The following is a 23,804-nucleotide window of genomic DNA, read 5'->3' as shown; positions in this document are numbered from 1 at the left end:
GTCCATGGTGATACAGAAAAGGACGGTTGGGTCCTAATGGGAGAAGGAGGTTTGGGGTAGGCGTGGTCGTCAGGTCTTGAAGACGAGGCTAGGGGGCGAGGGAGAATAGATGGAGGGTGTAATGATGGACCTGTCTGGCTGTCCTGCGCAGTATCTGGTGATGATGATTATGGGAAGAGGCAGGATAGAGGGCGCATATATCGAGGATGTTGCCTGGTTATTGCGTATGTTGTGGTCGTTGTGTTTGCTGTTGCCGTTGTGTTTTGTGTCGGCGAGCAACTGCGGCCCTCTCAGGCTAGGCTCAGGACAAAAATAGCGGCCAAGCCAATCGAAAGGAGCGTCGCGGTGTCCGGGGTGCCTTCTGGTATTGATAATGGGTGAGGAAGGCGCAGCCACGGTGCTATAGTGTAGTGGTTATCACTCGGGATTTTGACTCTGAACATCTTCCCGGAACCCAGGTTCGAACCCTGGTAGCACCTTCTGATGTTGATCGACGTCTTTTTACATTGACGGGCCACGACAGTCCCCGCCCTCAAGCGCTTGCATCCTGCCCATCATTTCTTTTTGCAGCGTATGCGCTTCACGCTCATCTTCGCGGCGACCCTCGCCTCCTTGCTTCCTCAATGTTCCCAGAGGTCCCCATGGACGTCGACGCGTAACCAACCCACGACATGAGAAGATAGGCCCACTGCTAGTTACGAACCGAGAGAGAGAAGTCCGGCTCTACGTAGCAAGCTGAAGGGCGCCCTGGGGCGGAGACGTACTGTTCGGTGGTTAGATGCCATGCTCGAAGCACTACACCAGTTCATTGTGGGAGCATAGTACGGGCGAGTTTGGTGAGTCGTACCGTCTAGAAACTACTGGAATGACGGCCATGGTCTCTACACTTATGTTTGCTCAGACGCTCGTAGGTACGGGTGGGGAGGGTACGTACGCATCATCGAACGGCCTCGGCGGCGGACGGCAACTTCGCGGCGCCCGCATCCTCGTCAAGTGGAGTCCTGATGCTTTTCTAATGCGAGTCCTGCTACACGTTACAATGAGCGAAAGCTGTCACCATACCCAGTCTCCGTCTCCTTTCCGCCTTCGTACCCTTCCCTTTAACTCCTCGTCCTGGGCTTAAAGGTGAAGAGAGTCTGGTTTTTGGAAGAGCTTCCAGCTCTCCCTTGCAGCATCTTGCTTGTACTCGGTGGTTACGTCTGGAATACGGCACGGTCCCATACCGCCCTGCCCAATGTGCTGCAGCCTTGCGCCAGCGAATCTTCCTCACATCCTCATGGCACCGATCTCTATTTCCTCCTTTCTCGTCATTGGTTTTGTAAGGAATGTCTACGGGAGCATCTAGACGCACACTTATACAGCCTCGTCGACCTGGATGCTCCCCAGCTCCCCTACGCCTTGTCTGTGGCAAAGCGTCTACATGCTCCCTTCTTTTCCTTGTTCTCGCTGCACACACGCATCGACCGTACGCTCTTCCCCCCTATTCAACCTTTGGTTCCTCATCGTTTCGCAGTGACGCTAAACATGCATAAATAGCTCTCCTGTACCGTACTTAACCCTCGGTGAATTTTAGCTCACCAGTGTCGCACTGACCATTCATCCCCTTGCGTGCACCTCCTATGATTGCCGTGTCTATTCGCTGATGTTCTAATGTTGCTCGTTCGCGAACCTCTCGTCTCGTCTCCAATTGAACTCCAACTCGGCGCTCCAGCTAGCGTATTGGACTTACTGATGGTACTCTGAATCCTGCTCATATGTCTGTCTACCAATTATTACATCCTTCTCTTTCTATCTGCTGTTGCTGGCTCGTCTCACATGTACCTGTTCCAGCGAGCGCATCTGACACTGCGACACGGTGACGACTTCGCGCCTGTCTAGTTTTAATCGGTAAGATTTCTGATGTTAAATTATTATTTCTGCTATACCTTCTCCAGATCGACGATGTTCTCTCCGCAGGTTCTCTCGGCTTTCCATTCGTGGTACGCGCGTCCACCTTTGCATTTGACACCCCGTTCTTGATGGGCTCATACACGCTCGTTTCGTACTCGATTTCAGACACCCGTCTCGGAACACAGATTCCCAAATGACAGGCGCCTGTGAGTATCTACCATCATCGATAACATACGGTGGGTTCAAGCGACTCTCCGATAGGTAAGCAGGCACAGTTTGTCTCGCGACTGGCTTATTCGACTCATCTCGATATAGGTCTCAGGTCGGTTTTGTTCGTACTTTCGCAAACACCTCCTAATGTGGCGGTATCGAGAGCTATCCTGGGTTTACTGGACGTCGTACTCACGGTGATAGCGTTCTCTAAGCTAAAAATTAAATCGGGCGATGGACGTTACTGGACTTGCAGCGGTGTTGCGACTAGCTGATCTACAGAGTTAGCGTGTCAAAATGGGACGATTCAAGGAGAATTCATTTATACGAGCCCCTGTTGACTAACACTCTTCGGGTGTGTGCTTCCTTCTCATGAACCATCTCCAGTTGTTTTCCGTCCTGACTCTGACGCGGATCATAACTCACATTCGATACCTCTTATGTCCTATACGCCCATAACCATTCATCATTACCGTCGTCCGATGATAGAACTTATCAAAGTTGACTCAGCGTGTATCTCACCAACCGGATTTATATCGCGCTCCGACGTCGTCAACAGGTACCTCACCGACTATCGGAGCAAGTCTTACAGGTCAATAGCTGTCGGAAAGAATGCAATGGAGAAGATCAATTGGATGTAACGGCTTACGCTACCTAGTCATAGTAGTGTATCGTGTTCTTGAATCGTATAGTAATACTCTTTTTACCCTTCAAGCCGTTCACCTTCACCGTGTCCGCCCCAGTTATGTCGAGGTTCAGCCCACTTTTCTCGAGGGAATTAAGCTGAGGCCGGTATCTCACCTGTTCCTCACACGGAGATAACCTTATTAGCGGGGAGTTAATACTGCCGTGCCCGGCTAGTTAGCTATTGTATCCACGTATCCTCGACACCGCAGGTATTTCCTGCGGTTTCTACTATAAGCAGCAAATACCATTCTATTTCCTTTTCCGCCGTCGTCTCCGTTCCCCAAGGTACCACGTCACTGCCGGCAATGTCCGGTGGCAACTCTAGGCCAGGAGACCTATTCCCGCCCTCCGCCCCCGATTCCCCGTCCCGACATACCCCCGCTTCTGCTCCCACGTCGTTTATGACGTTTCCCGCTCCCTCTGCTCGCTGCCCTTGACAATGGTCAGCTGTATCTCCCCTTCCCGCGGTCCGTGAGAGCCCGGGTTTTCTTGTACGTAGTTGTATATAGTAATAGATTGCTTTCATTGTAAATAGGGTTGTATTGACACGTATAAGAGGGTGGAATGCAGAGAAACAGACCACGTGAGCAAGGGACTTAGCAGATTTTGCAGTGGTGTTGCGGGGAATCGGCCGGAACTGCGGATAAAGGTTCTGCCGAGGTACACGTGTCGGAACAGGAACCGATCAGGGCCGAGAGCCGGAGTGTGGGTAATCCATTTGCACATCAACGTTTCAACACGCGTTCATTCAGCACGTGACAGACGCGTCGAAACTTCAACAAGGCTTTATTACGCGTTCATAGTGCTCTAGTATGACTATAATATACAAAATACTATGGAAGATGCTACAAACTATGATCGTATTGAATAGACTGATTATTATTACCAATAACATTGAAGGAATTAGTACTAGACATAGTAAAATCGAGCATACCAGAAGAATTACCCAAGATATTACCCTGCTGACCGGGGTAGTTGAAAGCGCCGCCGACGTTGAGCAGCTCAGCGCTGAGGGAATGCTGGCTGAAGTCCTGCTGACCAAGGGGCATGTCGTAGCTGTAGCTGACGTCCTGTCGAACACCGGAAGAGAGGGCATGTTCGAAGGTCTGCCCGTACACCTGGTGCGCGGCTTGCGGAACGGCCAGGGTGTTCGTTTGAAGCCCCTGGGAGGCTGCGGGGACCAACGCCTCGCCCACGGTAGCTGCACCCACTGCCTGAGATCCATGGGAAGGTGTAGCCTTCTTCTTGGATTTGCGAGGCGGCTTAGCGCGCGGTTGCCGGATCGCTTTGCCGTTGGGGTCGCTCATGACGAACTGCAGCGTCGACTCGGCAGCGGCAGGGGTAGAGGCGGGGCCCCAGGGGCTAGGGAGTGATTGGGCAGCGGGCGATGGGTAAGCAGTGGGCGGGTAGGCGACCGGGAGGAAGGCGGCCTGCGAGGGCGTGGGCTGAGAGGGCGCAACTTCGGAAGGGGAGGACTGGGAGGGCGCGATTTCGGAGGCGGCAGGGTGGGAGGGAGAGCCGGGCTGCGAGGGCGTAGACGCAGAGGTCTGCACAGAATCTACTACAAGTCAGTAAGAGTAGTAAAGCAACATGTCTGCAGGACTCACCTATCGCCATATTCATCTCCTGCATCCTCTTGAGCTCATGCTTCGTACGCCATTCCGCCCACTCCTCGTCGGACATCTTCCGGAAGGACGTCGTCTTCGTCTCCCACGCGCTGAGGAGGACCTTCAACTCCGGCAGGTTTGTGACGGAGGACGGGGACGCGAACGTCTTGAGGGGCCAGTTCTCGACGACCACCCCATACTTATAAGTTACCGCGTCGTCGAAGTGGAGGTACGGGGTACGATTCCACTGGTAGTTAGTTGCCTTGCGAAGCTTGATGAGTATTTCGAGGACGACTTCCTTCTTCAACATCACAAACTCGTCCTTGGCATTGTGAATGAGGCCTACAGTAGTCAACGTCAGTTATTATCCGGTCGCAGTACAACTGGAATACTTACCTATGAGTCCCGAGATCGTGCAAGACTCCAGCTTCGCAAGGAATTCGTGAGGGGTGTAGCGAGTTAAGGCGTGGAAATAGGTGGCAAGGGAGATGTCGGAAGCATAGAAATAAGGGGTGAGGACATGCTCGTTGTCGCTGCGTACGGCCATTAACATGACACGCGTATCTGTACGACCAGCCATACGATTAAGCTAGAAGTGAACACGTCAGCGCTCGAAGGGAAATAAATATGATAAAATACTACCTCGTCGGCACAGCTCTTGAGCGTGGAGTGTGCGTCGTGATATGACATGAGCGAGAAGTTATGGACTGCGTCGTCCTTGTTCTCCCGGAATTTCTCGAGGTCCTCAACCATCTCCTTGGCAAACTCGGCGCGTTCGCTCTCGGGGATCTTGTTCCAGATGACCTTGAGCTCTGCAGCTCGTTCGCTGGCTGTTAACCTCCTCTCGCCCTCTGGCAGAGCTATAAAAATATTAGAAAATTACGCGAAGGAAACAGGTAAGAGTCTACTTACCGTCGTTTAGCTCACGCGTCTTCACGTGTAAGAACGCGTTCCAGTTGTTTGGCGCGCGTTTCTTGCCGTCGGCCCGAGCTTGCTGCAAGATAGCCTCGAAGTACCACTCCACGCTGTGGCCGCGGTACTTCTGTTGTAGCTGGATGGCCATCTCCATGACTTGTTTCTGAGCGTCCTTCAAGTCCGCGTTCAGGTCTTGTCTGCGAGCAAAGCGTTGAGCTTTGAGGGTGGCGCGTTCGCCGGGGGTCTTCGGGATACGGGGTGCGGCAAAGCGTCGGCGAGTGGGTCCGCGCGTGCCCTTGTACGCCTTCTTGAGCAGGGTCTTGGAGTATCTCAGCTGCTGGTGTTCAACCATGGCGCGTAGTGGTAACAGAAGACGTAGGGAAAAAAGTGCTAGCCGAGCGAATGAATTGACACAGCGACGGTGGGAATATGATACATGATGAATGAGTAATCGTAGTCAGGCAACAGAACAATGACGAAAGACATATCCGTGCGACGCCCCTGTCAATGCTCCTCCTCCTCCTCCTCGACATCGAGGCCGGCTTCAGCCAGGCGGTCTATCTCTTGCCAGCGACCGGAGAGAAGGTCGAACATGTATGCGGCTTCAAGCTCGGCCGCGCCTTTGCTGTTGAGCTCAGCGATGAAGTGGGCCTTGCTCCAGGACACCTTGAACGTGTTGTAAGCTGTCCAGACAGCCCCTGGAAGAAAACCGTGAGTCGCAAAGTAACAATAAGCGGCAGACCCGAGAAGATCCTCAGTAGGGGGGTCCATGTTCGCCTGCTCTTCGAGTTCGGCTGCGTCATAGACACTGTCGATGATGCCAGCGAGTGTTCGTCGATAGCAGTAAGGTGCATCCTCCGAACCGGTGTTGATAGATGAGAGCGTGGAGAAAGGGCTGCTCAGAGTCGTTGAGCAAAGCCACTCTTGTACGTGCTGGACCGCGGGATCCTCGCGAGCTGGTAAGAATGAGTGAAGGGATATACTTGACGAAGGTAAACGAACGTACGATCGTTGCTGGGAGTCTGACGGCTTGTTGATGCAGACATCTTGACCGGAGTAACTGGTGCCGGGCGCTTAGTCTTGGACTTGCGCAAAGCAGAGCCCGATGCGACAGGCGGGAGAGGCACAGGCGGGAGAGGCACAGGCGGGAGAGGCAAAGGCAGGAGAGGCACAGGCGGGAGAAGAGGCGCAACAGAACGATGAGATGTCGAATGGCGAGACGTCGCGGACGGAAGAGATTGCTGCAAATGATGGGAATGAGAGCTTTCTGCACGGGATGGGGCATGACGCGTAGTTCGCCCGCTTGAAGAAGCAACAGAGACGTTGCGACGGGCAGGGGAGATGTCGGGCGGGATGTCGCAAGGAGGGAGAGGGACGTTGGTGTGTCTTAAGAGGTCGTAAACTGACGCAGATGCGCCCTTTGTGATCATGTAGACCAAAGCATCACGGATGGTGCGGACATGCTGGAACCGCCGGGGACGGCCGCGGCCGTTGACCTCGTCCTCAACATCATCCCTGCTAGAATGAGCCGGATAGAAAAACAGTAGAAAATAGCTACGCACCATGAGAAGTAAACGCCAACGTGTTTTCCATACACCACTGGATAGAAGCCCGTCTTTGTGTACAGACTGGTGCCCTCCAGCTCACGCCGTTCCCGCAGGGCCTCTATGAATGCGATTGCAGTTTCACCGTTCGGCCTGGGCTCGTGGAGGGACAAAGCGACGGACTGGATGATGTGGAGAGCATTGTTGTACTCTTGGTCCGGGTAGTAGATTGCTAGGGGAAAGGGCGGTGACCTGTTGCTGGAAGCGATGAAGGGCCGACTACAAAGATGAGTAAGAGTGGGGATGTAGAGAGATGTATTCACGTACTCTCGACGACTGGCAATGAAGCCGTTTGCAGTGCGGTCGCCTCGAAGGACAAAGCAGTGGTTGGATGGCATAGTAGAAGTATGTACTGAAAGCGAGGTTAAACGAAAGCAAGACAGACAACAAGAGAGCAGAGAAAAGCGAAGAGAGAGAGAGAGAAAGAGAGATGAAATGAAGATAGAGTACGTCAAAAGAAAGGGAGGGGGAGACAAAGAGTTGTGGTGAACAGAGGATCAGCGTGAGTCGCGCGCAGATGGATTTTGATGCGATAAGGACTGGATCCCAACACGCGGCGCGTTTGCGAGTTCAACTGCGCCCATCACATATGGCCGCACTTCCCATCGTCTTGTGACTTAATCAAACACTTCTTGTATTCCATGACCCCACGTTGTATTGAATCTTCTGATCATGAGCCTTCTGGTTCTTCGCGTGCATTCAAAGTTGCCATGTATTGTTACAAAATTAAATGCTAATCACGGACAGTAAGTTCATCAACAGTAAGGTTCGAGAGGTAATCAACAAGTCCCGCCGTCTCCTCGATCCCCTGCTCATCCGCCTCCATTTCGTTGTCGTCGTCGTCATCGTCTGCTGAGGGTGGTTCGTTATCATACGTATGTACTGATTCTGGCACCAATGGGAAGGCAGTGGGTGTGCCAGTGCGAGAGCCTTTACGAACCCCAGCCTCACGCGACCCCGAATAACTACTAAGCGCGAAGATATCATGTAGGTGCTTCTTGATGGAGGCGTTCAAGCGGCGACGGCGATCACAGAACTCTGCCACGGCGCCATAGGTGGGGTTGCACGCTGCCTTCAGCTCGGCAAGAAGAGATGGGAAGGCGCGCTCTTCATCACAGATGAAAGTATACAGTCGCCGGACTTCGACATTGAGCCTGATGACCTCCTCCCGCGCACGCTCGACACGATGAGACAGTTTGATGACTTCTCTGACGGCGGGTGTAGTCCAGCGTTTCGAGCGAATGTCGTCGCGAGTCTCCTGCAATAAGGTAAACTCTTCAATGAAAGAGTAGTTCGATACCTTTGCCCAGTCGAGCTGAGGTTTCCCGACATCCTTGGCGGTCATGTTGTACTCGGCGACCGCTTTCCGAACAGCCTTGCAGCGCGTCTGAAGCGACTTGCCGAGATGCCTGCGCATGTCATAAGCTGAGCACAAAGTTGTTAGAATCAAAAATAAAACAAATATAAAGAGAAACTCACCGGTTCTACCGAGATTAAGCTTGTGCAGTTCGAGTAACCGCAGTACAACCAACCGTTGAAGGTTGTTGAGGGCTCGGTGATACTTGCGTTTGCTGACATATTCTGCGGCGTGGATGAACGCGGCATCGGCGGGCTGCCATCGTTTGGTGATCCCCATCTTCTCCTCCATCGCCAAGACGTCGGTGAGTAAGCTGTCATAATGCTCCGAGGCGCGGCGCATAGCCGATTCGAGGGTGAGCGTTTGTGATGTTGCTACGTTGCGGTTGCTCAGAGACGCGGCCGCTTTTGCGGGGGTGGAAGAGGGCAGGGTGTAGTCCTCTGGAATCGAGTCCATATACGCGTCCTTGCACCGCCCGGACTGCTCCCTACACAAAGGTCAGAGGGCGAGAACACAGTGAAGGGGGGAGGCTTACCAGGCTATCCGAAGATCCTGGAGTAGACCTACATACGTGACGGAATGAATGTCGTACTCGGTCTCCTGGCCGATAGTTTTGAGGTACTGGCTTTGTTCTTGAGTCCAGGTCTTGATGTCGTCGTCAGAGATGCTAAGGGAAACCTTGGCCTGGTTTAGAGCCATGCTGTCGGAATCTAGGGCCTTAATAGTGTGGAGATAGCTTCGATGAAGGCTGGACCCGAGATTCAGGTACCGATCTTCATCCCATTGAATAAAGAACATGTTGATGTACAAGCGCCGATTAAACGCCGACGCGTAACGTACGACCGGAGCAAGGTTGTTCGACTGGCTGAATATGCGCTCCAGGACACCAAAGGTCTCGAGACCCGCGCCTTGAAGAATACTAGGGTGATTCTTATCTTGACAGCCGTAGTTGTGCGTGTAGCCGTGGAATGCGTCGACACACATGCGGGATAGGGATTTTCGGAATCGAGGAGCCAGGGAGCTGTGGGAGATAGTGGTGCCGAGATTGCAGCCGACGTCATAAGCGATCAACAACCGATCGCCGAGGATGTCGAGGGCCTTGCTAACAGTCGCTAAGGGGTATTTGAAACTACATTCCAGAGTACAATTAGTTTACAACACTAAATGTCCAACACAGTATACTATACATACAGCTCGCCACTGCGTACCATATCAATGATCCACTGGACCATTCCGTGGCGACATACGCTTACAAAGACCCCAGTCTCGTCGAAGATGCCCCAGCTGCGCTTCTTAGCGTCGACAGCCGCAGCTTTCCAGTTGGCAGTGCAGGAAGCCTCGTCATCGGACAGCAGAACACCGTCCGCCGGAAGCTTGGGCGGCTTAGAGACTTCGCCCGCGAATTGGTTCACGTAGTCAGGGTCGAGGAAGTAGTCGCTTGAGAAGTTCCTGATGTCACCGGTTTGTCGGTTCCCGAAAGCCGCCATACGCGAGAGCGAATTGTTGCCGTCCATCACGAACATGCGGCGGTACTTGAGCTCAGGCTCGCCCTCCAGCTGAGAGATAGTTAGTGACCGGTGCAACAGATAATCTATAAGACATTCACCTCATAGCCACATGGCGGGCAGCCATACAACACCCGCCAGCTGTCTTCGTCGCGACCGAGAGCCTTGTCAACTTGCTGATCGACATGGCGGCGAATCATGAGGTAAGTGTCAAATGCGCCCGCAAGAGCTGTTCGGTAGCGCCGATGATAAGCCCACTAAGCAAAGGTTAGCTGATGCGCGAGGGATGCATCCGATATACGCACCCTATAGAGGTCACATACAACCTTGGCGAATGCTTCGACACTGAGCGACGCCTTGCGTAAACGCAGGCGTCGATACAGTTCCAAGGTGCGGATGGAGAAGGCGACAGACGGATCCGTGGGCGTAGCCCCAACGTAGCCGGCAGATACGAGAGCTTCGGCGGCTGAGAGAGTCTCATCCCGCGGGATGGTGACTTGGGTATTGAGGGTGTATATGTCAATTACATACATCTTGAATGACCAGTCTACGGGCGAATTTTGGGGTTGCAAGGCGTCGGGCTTAGTTGGAGGAGAGGCTGGGAGCGAGTCGGAGGGGAGGGCGCCGGTAGGCGTAGAGATCGTCTCCGAAGGAGCTGGCGACGCGTCGGAAGAGGGGGAAGGAGTATCGGGAGAGTGGGAAGGCGATTGAGAAGGAGAAGAAGGCGCATGAGGAGCTGAAGTTGTACTGGAAGAGGGAGGACAGGTGCCGGGGGAGGTAGGATACTGCCACCTCAGGTACGCAGCTGACATGGCGGGGATGAGCGGTAGGAGAGTTTGCTGAAGCCTTTCGAGGCGTTGTCGCCAGGACCGACGATCGCTGGTCGAGTCCAGCCTGAAGGAATATCAGAAAAGAAGAGAAAATAGTAGAATTAGCATATCAAGACAACGGGGAAGGGACGTACTTCCTGCGTGCATGTTCGTGCATAGCGTTCATGAAATCGTTCTCTGATGACCCATCCTCCACATCCTCCCATTCTCCTTGATCCCTTGGCTCTGAGTCATCGCCCATCGCGTTGTCGCCATCGAGGTCTTCGTCACGAGTGGCCTGTGACAGCATCTGGAGGGACTTCCTGCTAAAGCCTACAAGGCAGCGGTAAGAGAATATCAGGAAACGATTGGCTGGCTTACCTTGCTTGCTCGTGCGTAGCACCTCCTCATATTTGACGCGCTCTTTCGCAGATTGTCGCCTAGAGTAACTTTGAGCCTCTAATAGACCTCCAGCACCACGAGGATCGCCGATGGAGATCTCAACTCTGCGCCCAGAGTTGCGAATGGGCCCCATAGATAGATAGAGGAAGAGGAGAGGACGAGCGGACGAGGAAGAGCGAGGGGAGAGGAGAGAACAACGGCTGCCTAGGGCTGCCTTGAGGTGAACCTCGAGGAGAACAGGAGGCGCGTCTGTCACGTGCTGAATGAACGCGTGTTGAAACGTTGATGTGCAAATGGATTACCCACACTCCGGCTCTCGGCCCTGATCGGTTCCTGTTCCGACACGTGTACCTCGGCAGAACCTTTATCCGCAGTTCCGGCCGATTCCCCGCAACACCACTGCAAAATCTGCTAAGTCCCTTGCTCACGTGGTCTGTTTCTCTGCATTCCACCCTCTTATACGTGTCAATACAACCCTATTTACAATGAAAGCAATCTATTACTATATACAACTACGTACAAGAAAACCCGGGCTCTCACGGACCGCGGGAAGGGGAGATACAGCTGACCATTGTCAAGGGCAGCGAGCAGAGGGAGCGGGAAACGTCATAAACGACGTGGGAGCAGAAGCGGGGGTATGTCGGGACGGGGAATCGGGGGCAGAGGGCGGGAATAGGTCTCCTGGCCTAGAGTTGCCACCGGACATTGCCGGCAGTGACGTGGTACCTTGGGGAACGGAGACGACGGCGGAAAAGGAAATAGAATGGTATTTGCTGCTTATAGTAGAAACCGCAGGAAATACCTGCGGTGTCGAGGATACGTGGATACAATAGCTAACTAGCCGGGCACGGCAGTATTAACTCCCCGCTAATAAGGTTATCTCCGTGTGAGGAACAGGTGCGGTATCTCGCAGGCAGCCAGCATATCCTGCGTTTACCCTGTCGTAACCACCCGTCTTCAGTGAAGCAGATATCGGACCAAGACTTGGCGTCATAGGACACTCTCGGATAGTCGTCCACCTCTTCAGCTTCGTACGCCTATTGAATGTAAGCCTCAGATTTTAAATTGATCCCCTTGTCAGAAATTTTACTAACCCCTGTTGCAGTTAAGTTCAGTGCCACCATCCGCCCTGAGCAATAGGGCTCAACAAAATAGTATACGCGCCCGAAGCCAGCAGATTGCCGCAGATGGCTGGCCCCTCCGCGTTTGCATGAGAATGACGTAATACAATGAGACGTCCACTCTCCTTCGCGATTTATACATTGATGGAGCTGGATAAAATCCATAGTATTGCTGACGAGCCAAAGTTTGACAATATTCGATTGAGCTGAGGCAATGTCGCATTCGAAATGCAGAATTTCTTGCCTGTCCCAGTACGAGGAAAACGTATCCGAGTCCCAGTCCGATAGGGTACAAGTGATGGCGTGTACGAACTTGGTCTCCTGGAGAGAAAAAATAGACACCTTCCAACCCTTGTCGTACCAAACTGTGGCAACCGTGTCTTCGTCATCAGAGATACGGATCCTATGATGGCGATTGTACGATCCAAACCGACGAAGATGTTCAGGTCCCCAATTATCAGACCATTGCATGTGTTCGCTGTCCATGACCCTGCGTCCTTGTGTGGTATGCCAGATTTCTACCTCGGACCGAAGCAGCTCCTCGTGAACACTATTAACCACCAGATATGTAGATCTTGGTGACAATAGGCAAGCACTTGGTTTCGAGGCGGGGATCGTGAACTGAACTCCTGGACCGCAGACCATGTATAGCTGCTCATGGTTGGTGTCGCATTTTCTCCTGTAAACTCTTATTTTTCCATCGCTTGAAGAGCGCTCGAGATGGTATTTTTCTCCGAATGCATGCAAAGACAGATTCGAAGCTATTCTCTGAAGGGAGAATTTATTAGAAGCATTGCTGCCGAGGCCCATATGACCGAGGTCCAGTATCAGAATTGCTTTGTCCACCACGACGGGACCAATGCAAGCTTCGCTCTGGGAATTCCATGGAGTTCTACTCGACATGCAGATCCTCATTACATTTTCACCTATCTTGAGACCAACAAGCTTTCCGCTGTAGGTGAGGTTTTGTGGCAATGGCAAGGGAGATGATGTTTTCACAGTCCTCGTAGATCTAGCATCGCATAGGAAACCGCATTGTAATTGGATGATGGAGTTGGCGTAATGAATCAGGCGATTTCCCACGCCATCGTCGGGATGGATGTCATATAAAAGCAGCCCCGATTCGGTGTCATATATGTGCAGCCGTGGTCCATAGTGGATCATGATCCAGCCTCCGTCTTCAGAGAATACTATTTTCGGTCTATGAAAAAACGGGTGCATGAGTTCGAAGCGTTCGGAAGAAATCTGCAAGATCTGCTGGAGAGTATATGGGTTGTAGATGCGGACGGCAAATTCAGCGCCCCCCCACGAGCGTAGTCGGCGGATGCGCAAGCAACTTTGGTACCGTCATAGGAGAGTGCTATGGAGACACATGAAACTTCTGATGGCGCTCCATGAAGTAAAAAGACTTGGTCATCCGATAGCCGCCACAAATGATAGTGGTTCTGCCGGTGGCCACCTTCAGTGACTCGGAGTTGATTGACTGGTTCGCTACAAGACACCCGGTCGCCAAAAACAATGTATGAGTTATCATGAGCTATGCTTTGGGCCCCCGACAATGAATGGTATAGAGGCAATGACCGGATAGGAGATCCCGAGCTAGTATTCCAGACTTGCACTGAATCAGTAGTAAAGGCTGCTACCTCCGAGCCGTCAAGAGAGATAGCAGCAACGGAACAGTCCATTCCCGAGGTGTCGATGGTACGGAGAACATAGTCCCAGCTCTCGTCCAGCCCATCCTCAAAGGAAACAGACCATGCATCGGAAATCAGAAATGCATAAGTGGCTCGAATGGCAGACTTCATTGGGCTACAAGGTAGAGCGGACTCATACACATGGAGAGCGGAGGAGCTGATCGGGTCGAAGAAGTCAAGGGTTAGCCTCCAGCTGTCGTATAGCAAAGCAACAGCTGCATGCCGCCGCGGAAACGCGCCTTCCGGCCAGCCCTATTAGACCAAGAGGTTAGCACAGCGCAAATTTGATTCTCTGAGGACGTCACCTGTATAAATGTCCTGGCCTTTCTGAGATTCTCGACCCCAAGGTCCAGCTCGCCGAAGATGGCATAAGCTTCTATTGCAAAAATAACGTGTTCCTCAAGAAACTTGAGAAGGAGCGCCTGTACAGCGACATCGAGTTGACACTTCTGGAGATGGTACACCCAGTGACAACAAGCATACCGAAGCGCGCGAGGAATGGCATCACGCTTCTCACGAAATTCGGGTATCTCTTTATGCAACAGGGAGGGATCTTGGAGATCACAAATGTCACGTTTGAGGAACTTGTACATTACTCGGAAGCATGACATGCTCAGACGGGTGTGTATCTGGAGTGGAGGAAGGTAAGGGTGGTCGCGACTGCCCAACGGTCGGCTCTGTAAAAAGTCACGGAAGGATGTATGCCAGATCTGGACACGGTCGGGCGAATCTAAATGCGGAAGAGATATCAGAGCTGTAAAAGGAAGGAGGTAGGAATGAATATGGTCGGAAAAGAGCCGATTCAAATCAACGAGAGACAGCGGCTCGGCAAGGTTGACGATCAGGGACAGGTATTCGACCCCCTTGTCTCGGACGGAGGATTCGGTGATGTCATCGATGATTGACGTGTACAGGTCGTCTACGTTTCCCCAGCAGCTCGATGGGCTGCCGCGAAGCATGTCGCATACGAGGGGAAGGCGATCGTGAGGCTGCTCCTGATTGATGAGCCTAATGATGGTGGCTGCGAAAATGAATCGACCGTTTGATCGTTCGGATAAGAGGGAGAAGTCGTCGTCGCTAGGCCAGGGTTTTGAGCAAAAGCGGGCAAGGCCACGGGATGCATAAATCTGATCAAAGGCCCGGCCAATGTAGTAGTTGACGTCTCCGTGCGATCTGTAATCCTCAAGTCGGACCATGTTCATGACGTCTGAAAAATCGCTGCAGCCCATCACATCCTCAATCTGGGACCAGGATCTACTGGTAACGACAATGTTAGTAACGGGGAGATCTAGATCGCGGACAATGCGAGCGAGCAAGGCGATGAAGAGGTATATGCGGTCTACTAGTAGACCGTTCGTAGTACCCTCGTCAAGGGCGTCCAAGACGATTGACATGCCATGTTTATCCCTCCAGGCGGGATAAAGCGCTTTCAGAGGTCGAACGACAAGCATCTCAAGCTGGTCACGGCGAGATTTATCTGCTGACAGCAGGGCGGGATCGTCAGAGATGGCTTTCATGATGATCTCCTTTGCACGCGGATGCTGCAAGCCTAACTGATATGCGAGAGTGAGGAGGACGTGATCGAAGGTGCTTCGTTTGGTGTGTTTTCTGGAAAAAAAGAACGTAGCTGCGAGTCGACCCTCTCGATCAAGCTCTTCCGCCAGGCTGTGCGCTATCGTTGACTTTCCACACCCTGACTCGCCCGAGAGCCAGATGATCTTTCGCTCCTCGTCGTCGTCAACAAGAGCCTTGAGGTCATCAAGGAGGGCAGCTCTGGTTCCTGGAATGCACTTGGAGTGCGGCTGACGTTCGTTCGAGTCGTATACTGCGCCATGGGCACACTCTTCAGCGAGCTTTTCCCAGACCTTCTCGTCGCCAACCGCAGGCGAAGGCATAGTGACTAGGTGGTAGCTATGATGGGAGTGAGTAGATCGTAAGTCGAGAGAAGGGTCGACGGACGTACTGTCTGATGGACTTGGAGATAGTGACGGATTGTGTCGAGGGTCTGAACACGCCAGCATCATTGCGGCCGTATATCTGAAGAGCGCCTCGTGCTGGAACGGATACTTCCGACATCAATCACAAGATGGGGCCAGAGTACGGCACGGCAGTGGCGCGATGGGCGTCTAGATTCATGAATGATACACAGCATATCACAATAGTGCATGTTTTCGCGTAGTTGGAGACTTTCTTGGCGAGTACTGTGATTCCCCGTCAGAATGAACACCGAAATTTGCTGATTTTCTCAAATATAATTGCGCACTCCTTTTGAGTCAAAATTTTGTTTGCAAGCTTTCCGAGACCTATTTACTGTCAGTAAATTCTGCGTAGGGTGGATCTAAGTAGAACGAGCACAATGCCAGGATTAGTGTTTTGATCCCTGCAGACCCAACCCACGTCAGGATGAACACTTGCGATAACCGGTAATACTGCCGATACTCCCAAATAAGGTAAGTTTCGTCCGCTGCCGTGCCTCGATTAGGACTGATTGCACCGCATCTGGTGATACGCGGCTTCGATAAGCCCAAATGAGGCCAGATTAGATAAGATATCAGCCATGCTAAGCCGCGCAGAGAGTGTTGCATCTTTCTCTAATCTTTATTCCCATCCCGTTCCCTCAATCATCCCCAATTTAATTTTATTGTACACATTAAAGGTTCAAAGAAAGGAGGGTATTTTGTTGAGCAGTCAATAGAAGCATACACAATTTGCAGTAGTCATTTAATGTGAAAAAATTCCTTTATGACACAATTTCTTTGATTTGGGGATTATAACTTTGCATCGGGACATCCTCAGCTCTTGTCAATTTACACACAAGCTCTACTGATACTGTGAATAATTTCCATATAACTTGTTTGAAGTGTTTGCGTGAGATGAGGTTGAAAAAAATTAGTGTTCATCCTGACGGGGGTGTTCATCCTGACGTGGGATCACAGTACAATAAACTAGCCAAAGCTGGTAACACAACGAAATGTCTGAGATATCAGAACTCAAACATGAAGGCCTCTTTCGCACACATCTCGATTCGAGAACAGTTCCAGGTCTTCACTTCAATTGCAGCGCCTTGGTATATCTTATTGAACCCGATGCACCTTTTGAATTGGGATTCGCCACGAACCAGTACTTCGCCAGACTTCGCCGCACTTCTCGGGAACGAATCGGAGGCCAGACGACTACTGGAATGAATAACTGGCGCTCGACAAAGTGATACCATTGGCCTACCTTATTTCCTCCGAGCGTCTGGAGTTGGATGCCGCGGAAATGCCGAGGTAGATGATCATGCCATCGTGCCGTATCGTTGCCCGTGTGCAGGTTGTACAGCTTGCTAGGCGCCAGCAAATCCAATGCGGATGTCCAATGTACGTTATCTGGGGTCCGTCGTATTGGCTACCTTGATGCATTGGACCTCTCTTGCCATTTCTTGCAGGCCTTGAGGAAGCACGTATGCAGTACAACAATCAAGTCATTGATAGTGACACGGCCACTTACACGAGCGTACCTTGTTGGTGTTTAGCTGGCTCCAGCTGCCTTTGCGCACACTTCCATGAATACCACCTCGCCGTCCGGTGACTTTACTAATTTGGTCAGAATTGACTGCCAGTCAAACCATGCCCAGGGATGTGCACGGAGGAGGCTCGCAATGCAGTAGATGCGAGTGTAGAGTGCTTGAGGATGTATTGCGTGAATGCCAGTCGATGGTAGTGATACAAACAGAGTTATCCCTCGGCGAATGTGTTGACGTCGCTACATCAAAAGCTGAACGAATAAAGCCCAGTCATGGAACGGTAGGTCACCGTCTAGCGTCATCAAGTGATGACGTACAACATACAGTTTCCGCAGTTGGGCCGTCGAACTTGCGTTAAAAACAAGACTCTGGGAATGGAATTGCGGCTAATTCATGTAATGCAGTGACAAAGTTACTGCACACTCCATCGATTCTATAAATATAGATTAGTTCTAGAAGGTGTTGGAAGAGATGTGTAAAATGCTGCAGTGATCCACAGAGAATCGGAGACGCGGAATCGTTGCGACCGCACTAAGAAATCGGCTTTGCGATGGATGCTCGCACTGGCAAGGTGTCGCTCTTGAGAGCTTGAGTTACAAGACTGAATCTTGGCGGTATACGCTCTGGAGAGAGACATGAGCGTGAGCTACTGTGTCAGATAACACAAGAGATAACACTAGGTTGTTCTGTTAGGGTCGACCGTGGATCATTTGGACATGACTTGCATGAGCTTGATGCATGATGAGCTATATCCAGAATTTCCCACAGTTGTTTGCGCCAATTTTCTGAGAATTCCTGCATGCGCACCGTGGCCCGTCTTTGCCCTCACGTTGTCAGACTTGAAGACATTCTCTTGGCCGTCAGCTCGGTGGTCGGCTCGTTGAAGCCTTGACTTTCTCTCTGTGCAACGTGCCCTCGGCCAGCAACCCTTCAGCGGTTTTTCTTTCCGCTGAGGAGTAAACAGCACAGCCACTCAATCGCGTATGTCATTCTCTTATTGTCATCTTGGTCGCATGCTTCGCCAATCACGTCTTCAAACCATCCCATCCCGCAGCCATCCCACCACTTCAGACTTATACATCCGCAGGAACTACATGCATATATCAATACCCGGCCGAACCGGACAAGCTAGGTATGTCTCTCTCGTTTGTCACATAGTGACGAAAGATTGGTAAATCTCAACACAATCGGTCATCAGATTTGACTCAGCTGATTAGGTCTTCTCCAGCGCGTACTTATAAAAAACTGTGAAAGGGGTGTACGAAACCCAACTCGCTCCGTGCTCCTAATTACCACCAAATCATTGTGCAGATGGCTTCACGCACACAAACCGCCCTTCTCCTCACCGCTGAGCGAGGCGAATTCCAGCTGGGGAGCAGACCCGTCCCTTCACCCAAGGCTGACGAGGTCCTCGTCCGGAATGTCGCGTCCGCGCTGAACCCTTTCGACTGGAAGGTCCAGACAACAGGGTTTATGGGGCCGAAAGTGTACCCTGCCGTGCTCGGCTTCGAGGGTGCTGGTGTTGTTGAAGAGGTCGGGGAAGGCATTGAAGGGCTCAAGAAGGGCGATCGCGTGTAAGTAGACACGCGCATGTGCACGCCTTTGTCGGTGAGGAGCTTGTCCAGGGTCCGTTCAAGTCGGTATCAGCACGAAAGTCATTCAGAAAAAAATCAGAATGGACGTACAAACCCTTACATCGGCTTTGCTACAGAGCGCACTCGAGTGTCGCGTACGGTGAGGGACAGACGTTCCAGCAGTATAGTATCACCAGGGCGGACATCGTCGTGAAGGTGAGATGTTCTGAAGAACACGTCGTTAAAGCTATGTCTTGCTAACATGATGGCGGTAGATACCCGACTCAATCACTTTCGAGCAAGCTGCAACTGTGCCCGCGGCTTTCTTCACCCCAGCTGTGGGATTCTACCACAACCCTCCATACGGAATCGGGCTCTCCGAGCCATGGACGACTGAGGGCCAAGGGAGGTACACGGGCGAGGCGGTCTTGATCGTGGGCGGGTCGACGCAGAATGGGCTAGCAGGTGAGCATCGCAATGTCTCTCGCGCTGTAACTCGAGATTAACGAGCCGATGATATCGAAAGCGATCCAACTCGCAAGACTTTCAGGCTTCTCACCCATCCTCACCACCGCCTCGGCGAAGCACTCCAGCCTTCTTCGGTCCCTCGGTGCGACGCACATTCTCGACCGCTCTCTCGCCGGCCTGGCACTCCGCGCCGAAATCGAGAAAGCGACGGGCGGCAAGGCGCTTACCGTTGCATACGACGCGGTGGGCGACGCGGCGACGCAGCATGCCGCGTTCGATGCGCTTGCCCGTAATGGACGGCTCGTGACAGTATTACCGTCGAACATTCCAGAAGAGAAGGTGAAGGAGGAAGGCAAAGAGGTGGTGTTCGTTATCGCACACATTGACGCAGAGCACAATCGCGGGATCGCTTCAAGGCTCACGGCAGCGCTACCTGGACTACTTGCGAGCGGAGAACTTAAGGTGCGTACTGGTTCATTGAGGGCATAAGTTGAGAGTGTGCTGATGCGCCACTGGGACAGACTGGAACACCCGAGGTCATACTTGGAGGACTTGGAGCAGTACCTGACGCGCTTAAGAGGTTGCAAGCAGGTGGAGCCAGCGGTGTCAAGTTTGTTGTTAACCCTTGAGAGTGTTTGACGGGTGAAAGGCATGCTACGCAGCTTTGATACGAGTGTAGTCGAACGTGAGGTATAGTCAAATATGTAAAAATCTACGCACAATATCTGTATATAAATAATCCACTTACACTGGACTTTGAAGTAGATTTTCAGCCGCTGTAATATAGTCGAAATTAGTAGGCTATACTTATGTATAACCATGAATCAGCCGCGTGTTTGAGGCTTCCGAGTGGCGAACCTGTTTTCGACTTATTGCCTCTTCTGGCACCGTCAATCATTAGCTGTTGGTCCAAACCTTCCATATGTCGCGAAACTGACTGTTGAGCCAGCACATACGTCCCCCTGAGCACGACGAGCCCTACGCCCTTAAGCCTCACTGTCCTTGCTCTCGAACCACCACCATCCCCGCCCGCCATTCCTCTGCCTACACAGACCCACACGATGTCCTCGCCGGCCCACTATGCCCTCGAAGCGCAAGCGAGACGCCCTCGTCGAGTGTCGGTGTCAGTCATACCGATGTTACAAAGGCCGCACCGGGTATAGCTTACAGACCGAGCGGGTGGCTCGCCTCCACGAGCTCCAGGACGAGGCTATGGGTCTGTCAAGCACAGAGACCACGGATCCTCAGATACTCGCTGCCGAGCCACAAGATCAGCCTCTTGGACAAGGCATTGAGGCGACAGGAGGGGATTGGGAGCTGCAGGAAGAGGAGGACTACACCCAGGTGCGTCGCATGCAATTTATGCCACACTAACCTATGCTAAAGCTCTTGAAGGACGACCAGAACTTGATGCTCGAGGATCCTGCAGATGTCGCACAGTTCCACGACTTGGAGGACGGCTACTCAAGCGACGAGAGAAATATCGTACTCACGCGCACTCTCGACGAGTCAGCAGAGGTTGAGGAGGGCATTGGTGGCGACAGCGACGATGATCAAGAGCTGCTCGTCAACGATGTAATGGACGAATCACCGGCCCACGAGCAACTATACCGGGCTCTAGAAGATTTTGACTTCTCCAATGTCGACGACCCCGAACTCCCCAATCACAATCAGCCGCCTGAAGCCTTCGATGACCATGCCTACGTTCGTAACGCCTACCTAGAGGCGTTCATCAGTGTTGCATTGCACGGCAATACACTCCAGAGCGTCCACTTCCAGCTCGACTGCAAGAAGCGTCTCCTTGAGGCGATGTGTCGTGACATCCCCGGCCTCGAATTACCCGGCCTTGACGGGTTTGCATGCACGATGCCAACCGTGCTCAAGCGTTTAGGTCTTTCAACCCTCAATTTCATCGTTTACCTCTTCGTATGCCCAGTATGCTGGGTGACCCATCATCCCGACAAACTCTTTGCTCTCGATTCACCTGAATGCCTCGACGAGGACTGCCCTGGACTACTTTACAGCATCAAGAAGCTTGCCAATGGTTCCCTCAAGCATACACCCAGCCTGATAGTTCCATATGTCCCCCTCGAGCGTGCGCTGCAACGCGTTCTGCTGCGTCCCGGCAAGTGGGACCAGCTTCAACACTGGAGAAAGCCCGGCGATGAGCCAGGTTGCGATCCACCGCTCAAAGCCACCGGATACGACGCGTTTGATGATCCAACAGCGCCGATGACGGACGTATATGATGGGTGGGGATGGAGGGCAATCCAAGCAGGAATGGAGCGGCGACGAAACCGAGAGAGTCAGTGGGGAGTGGAGGATGTCAACACCCTCAAGCTCGCTCAGCGGTTTGTGTCGCTGCCATGCGGGCTCGTTTTGCACTTCAACATTGACTGGTGAGCTGGTCATTGATTAATTCTCCTCCTTGTCTTACTTATCATACAGGTTTCAATCCACAGAACATGATAATCATTCCACTGGCGCTCTCTATGCCGTCATATGCAACAACCCCCGCAATATTCGCCATCTTCCCGAGGAAACCCTGCTACTCATGGTCATCCCCGGCCCGAACGAGCCCACCCTACCGCAGCTCAACAACCTCCTGGATGTTTTCGTCGCCAGCATGACACGACTCGGCGGCGGCATCGAATTTTCTGTCCATGGTTTCACCGACCGCATGCTTGTTCATGTCTATCTCTGGCTAAACTGCTCCGATCTCCTATCCACTCGCAAGGTCAATGGCACCTCGGGCCACTCCTCCAATCGTTTCATGTGCGACAAATGCTATGCTACCTCGTACGAGCTTGCGTCTCCCTCCTGCTACGACCCCTCTCAGTTCCGCCTTCAAGAAGACTGGCGCCATCTCAAGTATGCGTTCATGGCTCACGCAGACCCTGAGAGCGCCGACGAGATACGGACTAGGCGAGGCGTCTCTTGGTCCTCGCTTAATTATCTACCAGGGTGGATGCCTTCCCAGAGCGCGCCCGTAGAGTTCATGCACGGTGTTTTTCTTGGTAACACTTTTCGTCCCTTGATTTCTCTTCGCGCTGACTTATTCCCTGGCAGGTCTTACTCGACACGTCAGCAATGTGATTTTATACAAGTATGGTCTCCTCAACGGCAATCGACACCGGAACCCTCTCGAAAAACTCGAAGACTTTCTGCAAAACCTTCATTGGCCAGCCGAAGCTGGTCATCCACCCCCATGCGTATGTTACATGTTCCACTTCGCAGCCGTTTTGTCAGTTTCTAACTAATTATCGCAATTCTAGATGGCACGTGGGAAGGGTCATCCCAAAGCCGACCAATGGAGAAACCTCATCTCCGTCTTATTCGTCGGGCTTTTTGTGGCCTGGGAGCAAGACAGCGAAATCCCTGATGCGGATCCACCACCATCTGCGTCTAACACCAACAATCGCAAAGCCCAGATTACATATGAGAAGACAGTACGCTCACGACTGCGAGAAGGCCTTCTTGTCCAGGATCCGCACACTCCGCTTGAAGTTCTAGACGCGCTCGATGACATAACTACTGATCGTAACCTCCGACGTCACTACATGACCATCCTCGAGTTCTCAGCTGGCATTCGCATACTTGCCACTTGATCCATCTCTCCGCAAGACGTGCAACGTGGCTGCGCAGCTCTAGCTCTAGCTTGCCAGTTGTGGGCAAGCATGCACATTCATCTCACACAGTACTTCCATTTTGTTCAACACATGGAGGGCCAGTTCTATCAGTACGGGCCGTGCTACGGAAGATGGGCTTACCCATATGAGCAGAACAATGGTAAACTCTCACGCATCAACCATAATCGGCACAAGGGCGGTGAGCTAGAGGGGACCTTGATGCGTCAGTGGTGGTCCAGTACCTTCAACCACGAACTGGTGAGTGGTCTGCTTCTGTAATATCCCTGTCTCATTGCACCACCCTGGCTAGATCTCACAACTTGAGGCATTGCCTAACCGGACACCCAACGACGACAATACCATATCCATGTTGAAGAAGTGTCAGAAGTCTACGAAGAAGGCTACCCAAGGAGCAGCCCCTCGACCTCCACTGGATCACAACGAGCCCGTTTTTGCCGTTCATGCTCAGGAGCTCGAGCTCCTGAGCATCAACGAGAGGTTCTATGATGCCGTTTTCGAGTTCCTGCGGGAATATTGGCGGGATCTTGCTGATCTCCGTCCCTGCACTGACACGACAGGTCAGGGCGATGTTTTCTCAGGCACAGTACTGTCGTACTCCCACGTTTACTGGAAGAATCTCCGTTATGGAGCAGCAACTCATCACCGTGGGACATCAAGCCGCTATGCTTACACCTTCGACCGTGAACCAGTCGACATTCAGTACCTCATGCGGGTCACTCAGGCTCGAAATCACGGCCCTCCTCTCGTAGCTAACATTGCTCTTGTCAAAGGGTTTGTGGGAGGTGAGGATATCCCACAGTTTCCGT

The 23,804-nt window shown here is 52.4% G+C and overlaps 6 protein-coding genes and 1 non-coding gene across 7 annotated transcripts; 3 read left to right on the top strand and 4 right to left on the bottom strand.

Moving 5' to 3' along the window:
- Nucleotides 1–396: 396 nt before the first annotated feature.
- Nucleotides 397–479, top strand: CONPUDRAFT_t65. The gene has a single exon. It is a non-coding gene; the product is annotated as a tRNA-Gln (tRNA).
- A 3,153-nt stretch (nt 480–3,632) lies between these two features.
- CONPUDRAFT_154797 (uncharacterized protein) lies at nt 3,633–5,661 on the bottom strand (the record flags this gene model as incomplete). Its single annotated transcript, XM_007771463.1, has 5 exons — nt 3,633–4,345; nt 4,395–4,736; nt 4,791–4,983; nt 5,037–5,254; nt 5,307–5,661. The coding sequence occupies 5 exons, from the start codon at nt 5,659–5,661 to the stop codon at nt 3,633–3,635; spliced, it is 1,821 nt and encodes a 606-aa protein (XP_007769653.1).
- Nucleotides 5,662–5,813: 152 nt separating this feature from the next.
- Nucleotides 5,814–7,251, bottom strand: CONPUDRAFT_154796 (uncharacterized protein; the record flags this gene model as incomplete). Its single annotated transcript, XM_007771462.1, has 4 exons — nt 5,814–6,265; nt 6,316–6,824; nt 6,872–7,132; nt 7,181–7,251. 4 exons carry the CDS (start codon nt 7,249–7,251, stop codon nt 5,814–5,816), a joined length of 1,293 nt encoding a protein of 430 aa, XP_007769652.1.
- A 1,166-nt stretch (nt 7,252–8,417) lies between these two features.
- Nucleotides 8,418–9,398, bottom strand: CONPUDRAFT_30723 (uncharacterized protein; the record flags this gene model as incomplete). Its single annotated transcript, XM_007770775.1, has 2 exons — nt 8,418–8,757; nt 8,806–9,398. Coding segments are annotated over 2 exons (933 nt in total), but the record flags the coding sequence as incomplete, so codon positions are not given.
- A 5,767-nt stretch (nt 9,399–15,165) lies between these two features.
- Nucleotides 15,166–15,522, bottom strand: CONPUDRAFT_27134 (uncharacterized protein; the record flags this gene model as incomplete). The annotated part of the gene is made up of 1 exon (XM_007770769.1): nt 15,166–15,522. A coding segment is annotated over one exon (357 nt), but the record flags the coding sequence as incomplete, so codon positions are not given.
- Nucleotides 15,523–18,617: 3,095 nt separating this feature from the next.
- CONPUDRAFT_57337 (GroES-like protein) lies at nt 18,618–19,977 on the top strand (the record flags this gene model as incomplete). Its single annotated transcript, XM_007770843.1, has 5 exons — nt 18,618–18,880; nt 19,018–19,096; nt 19,156–19,345; nt 19,407–19,810; nt 19,870–19,977. The coding sequence occupies 5 exons, from the start codon at nt 18,618–18,620 to the stop codon at nt 19,975–19,977; spliced, it is 1,044 nt and encodes a 347-aa protein (XP_007769033.1).
- A 2,051-nt stretch (nt 19,978–22,028) lies between these two features.
- CONPUDRAFT_57479 (uncharacterized protein) lies at nt 22,029–23,256 on the top strand (the record flags this gene model as incomplete). The annotated part of the gene is made up of 4 exons (XM_007770852.1): nt 22,029–22,365; nt 22,418–22,560; nt 22,624–22,827; nt 23,014–23,256. 4 exons carry the CDS (start codon nt 22,029–22,031, stop codon nt 23,254–23,256), a joined length of 927 nt encoding a protein of 308 aa, XP_007769042.1.
- Nucleotides 23,257–23,804: the final 548 nt, after the last annotated feature.

This window comes from Coniophora puteana, assembly GCF_000271625.1.
Source record: "Coniophora puteana RWD-64-598 SS2 unplaced genomic scaffold CONPUscaffold_7, whole genome shotgun sequence".
Taxonomy (NCBI): domain Eukaryota; kingdom Fungi; phylum Basidiomycota; class Agaricomycetes; order Boletales; family Coniophoraceae; genus Coniophora; species Coniophora puteana.
Note: the sequence above shows the minus strand (reverse complement) of the source record. Positions and strands in the feature narration are given on the sequence as shown.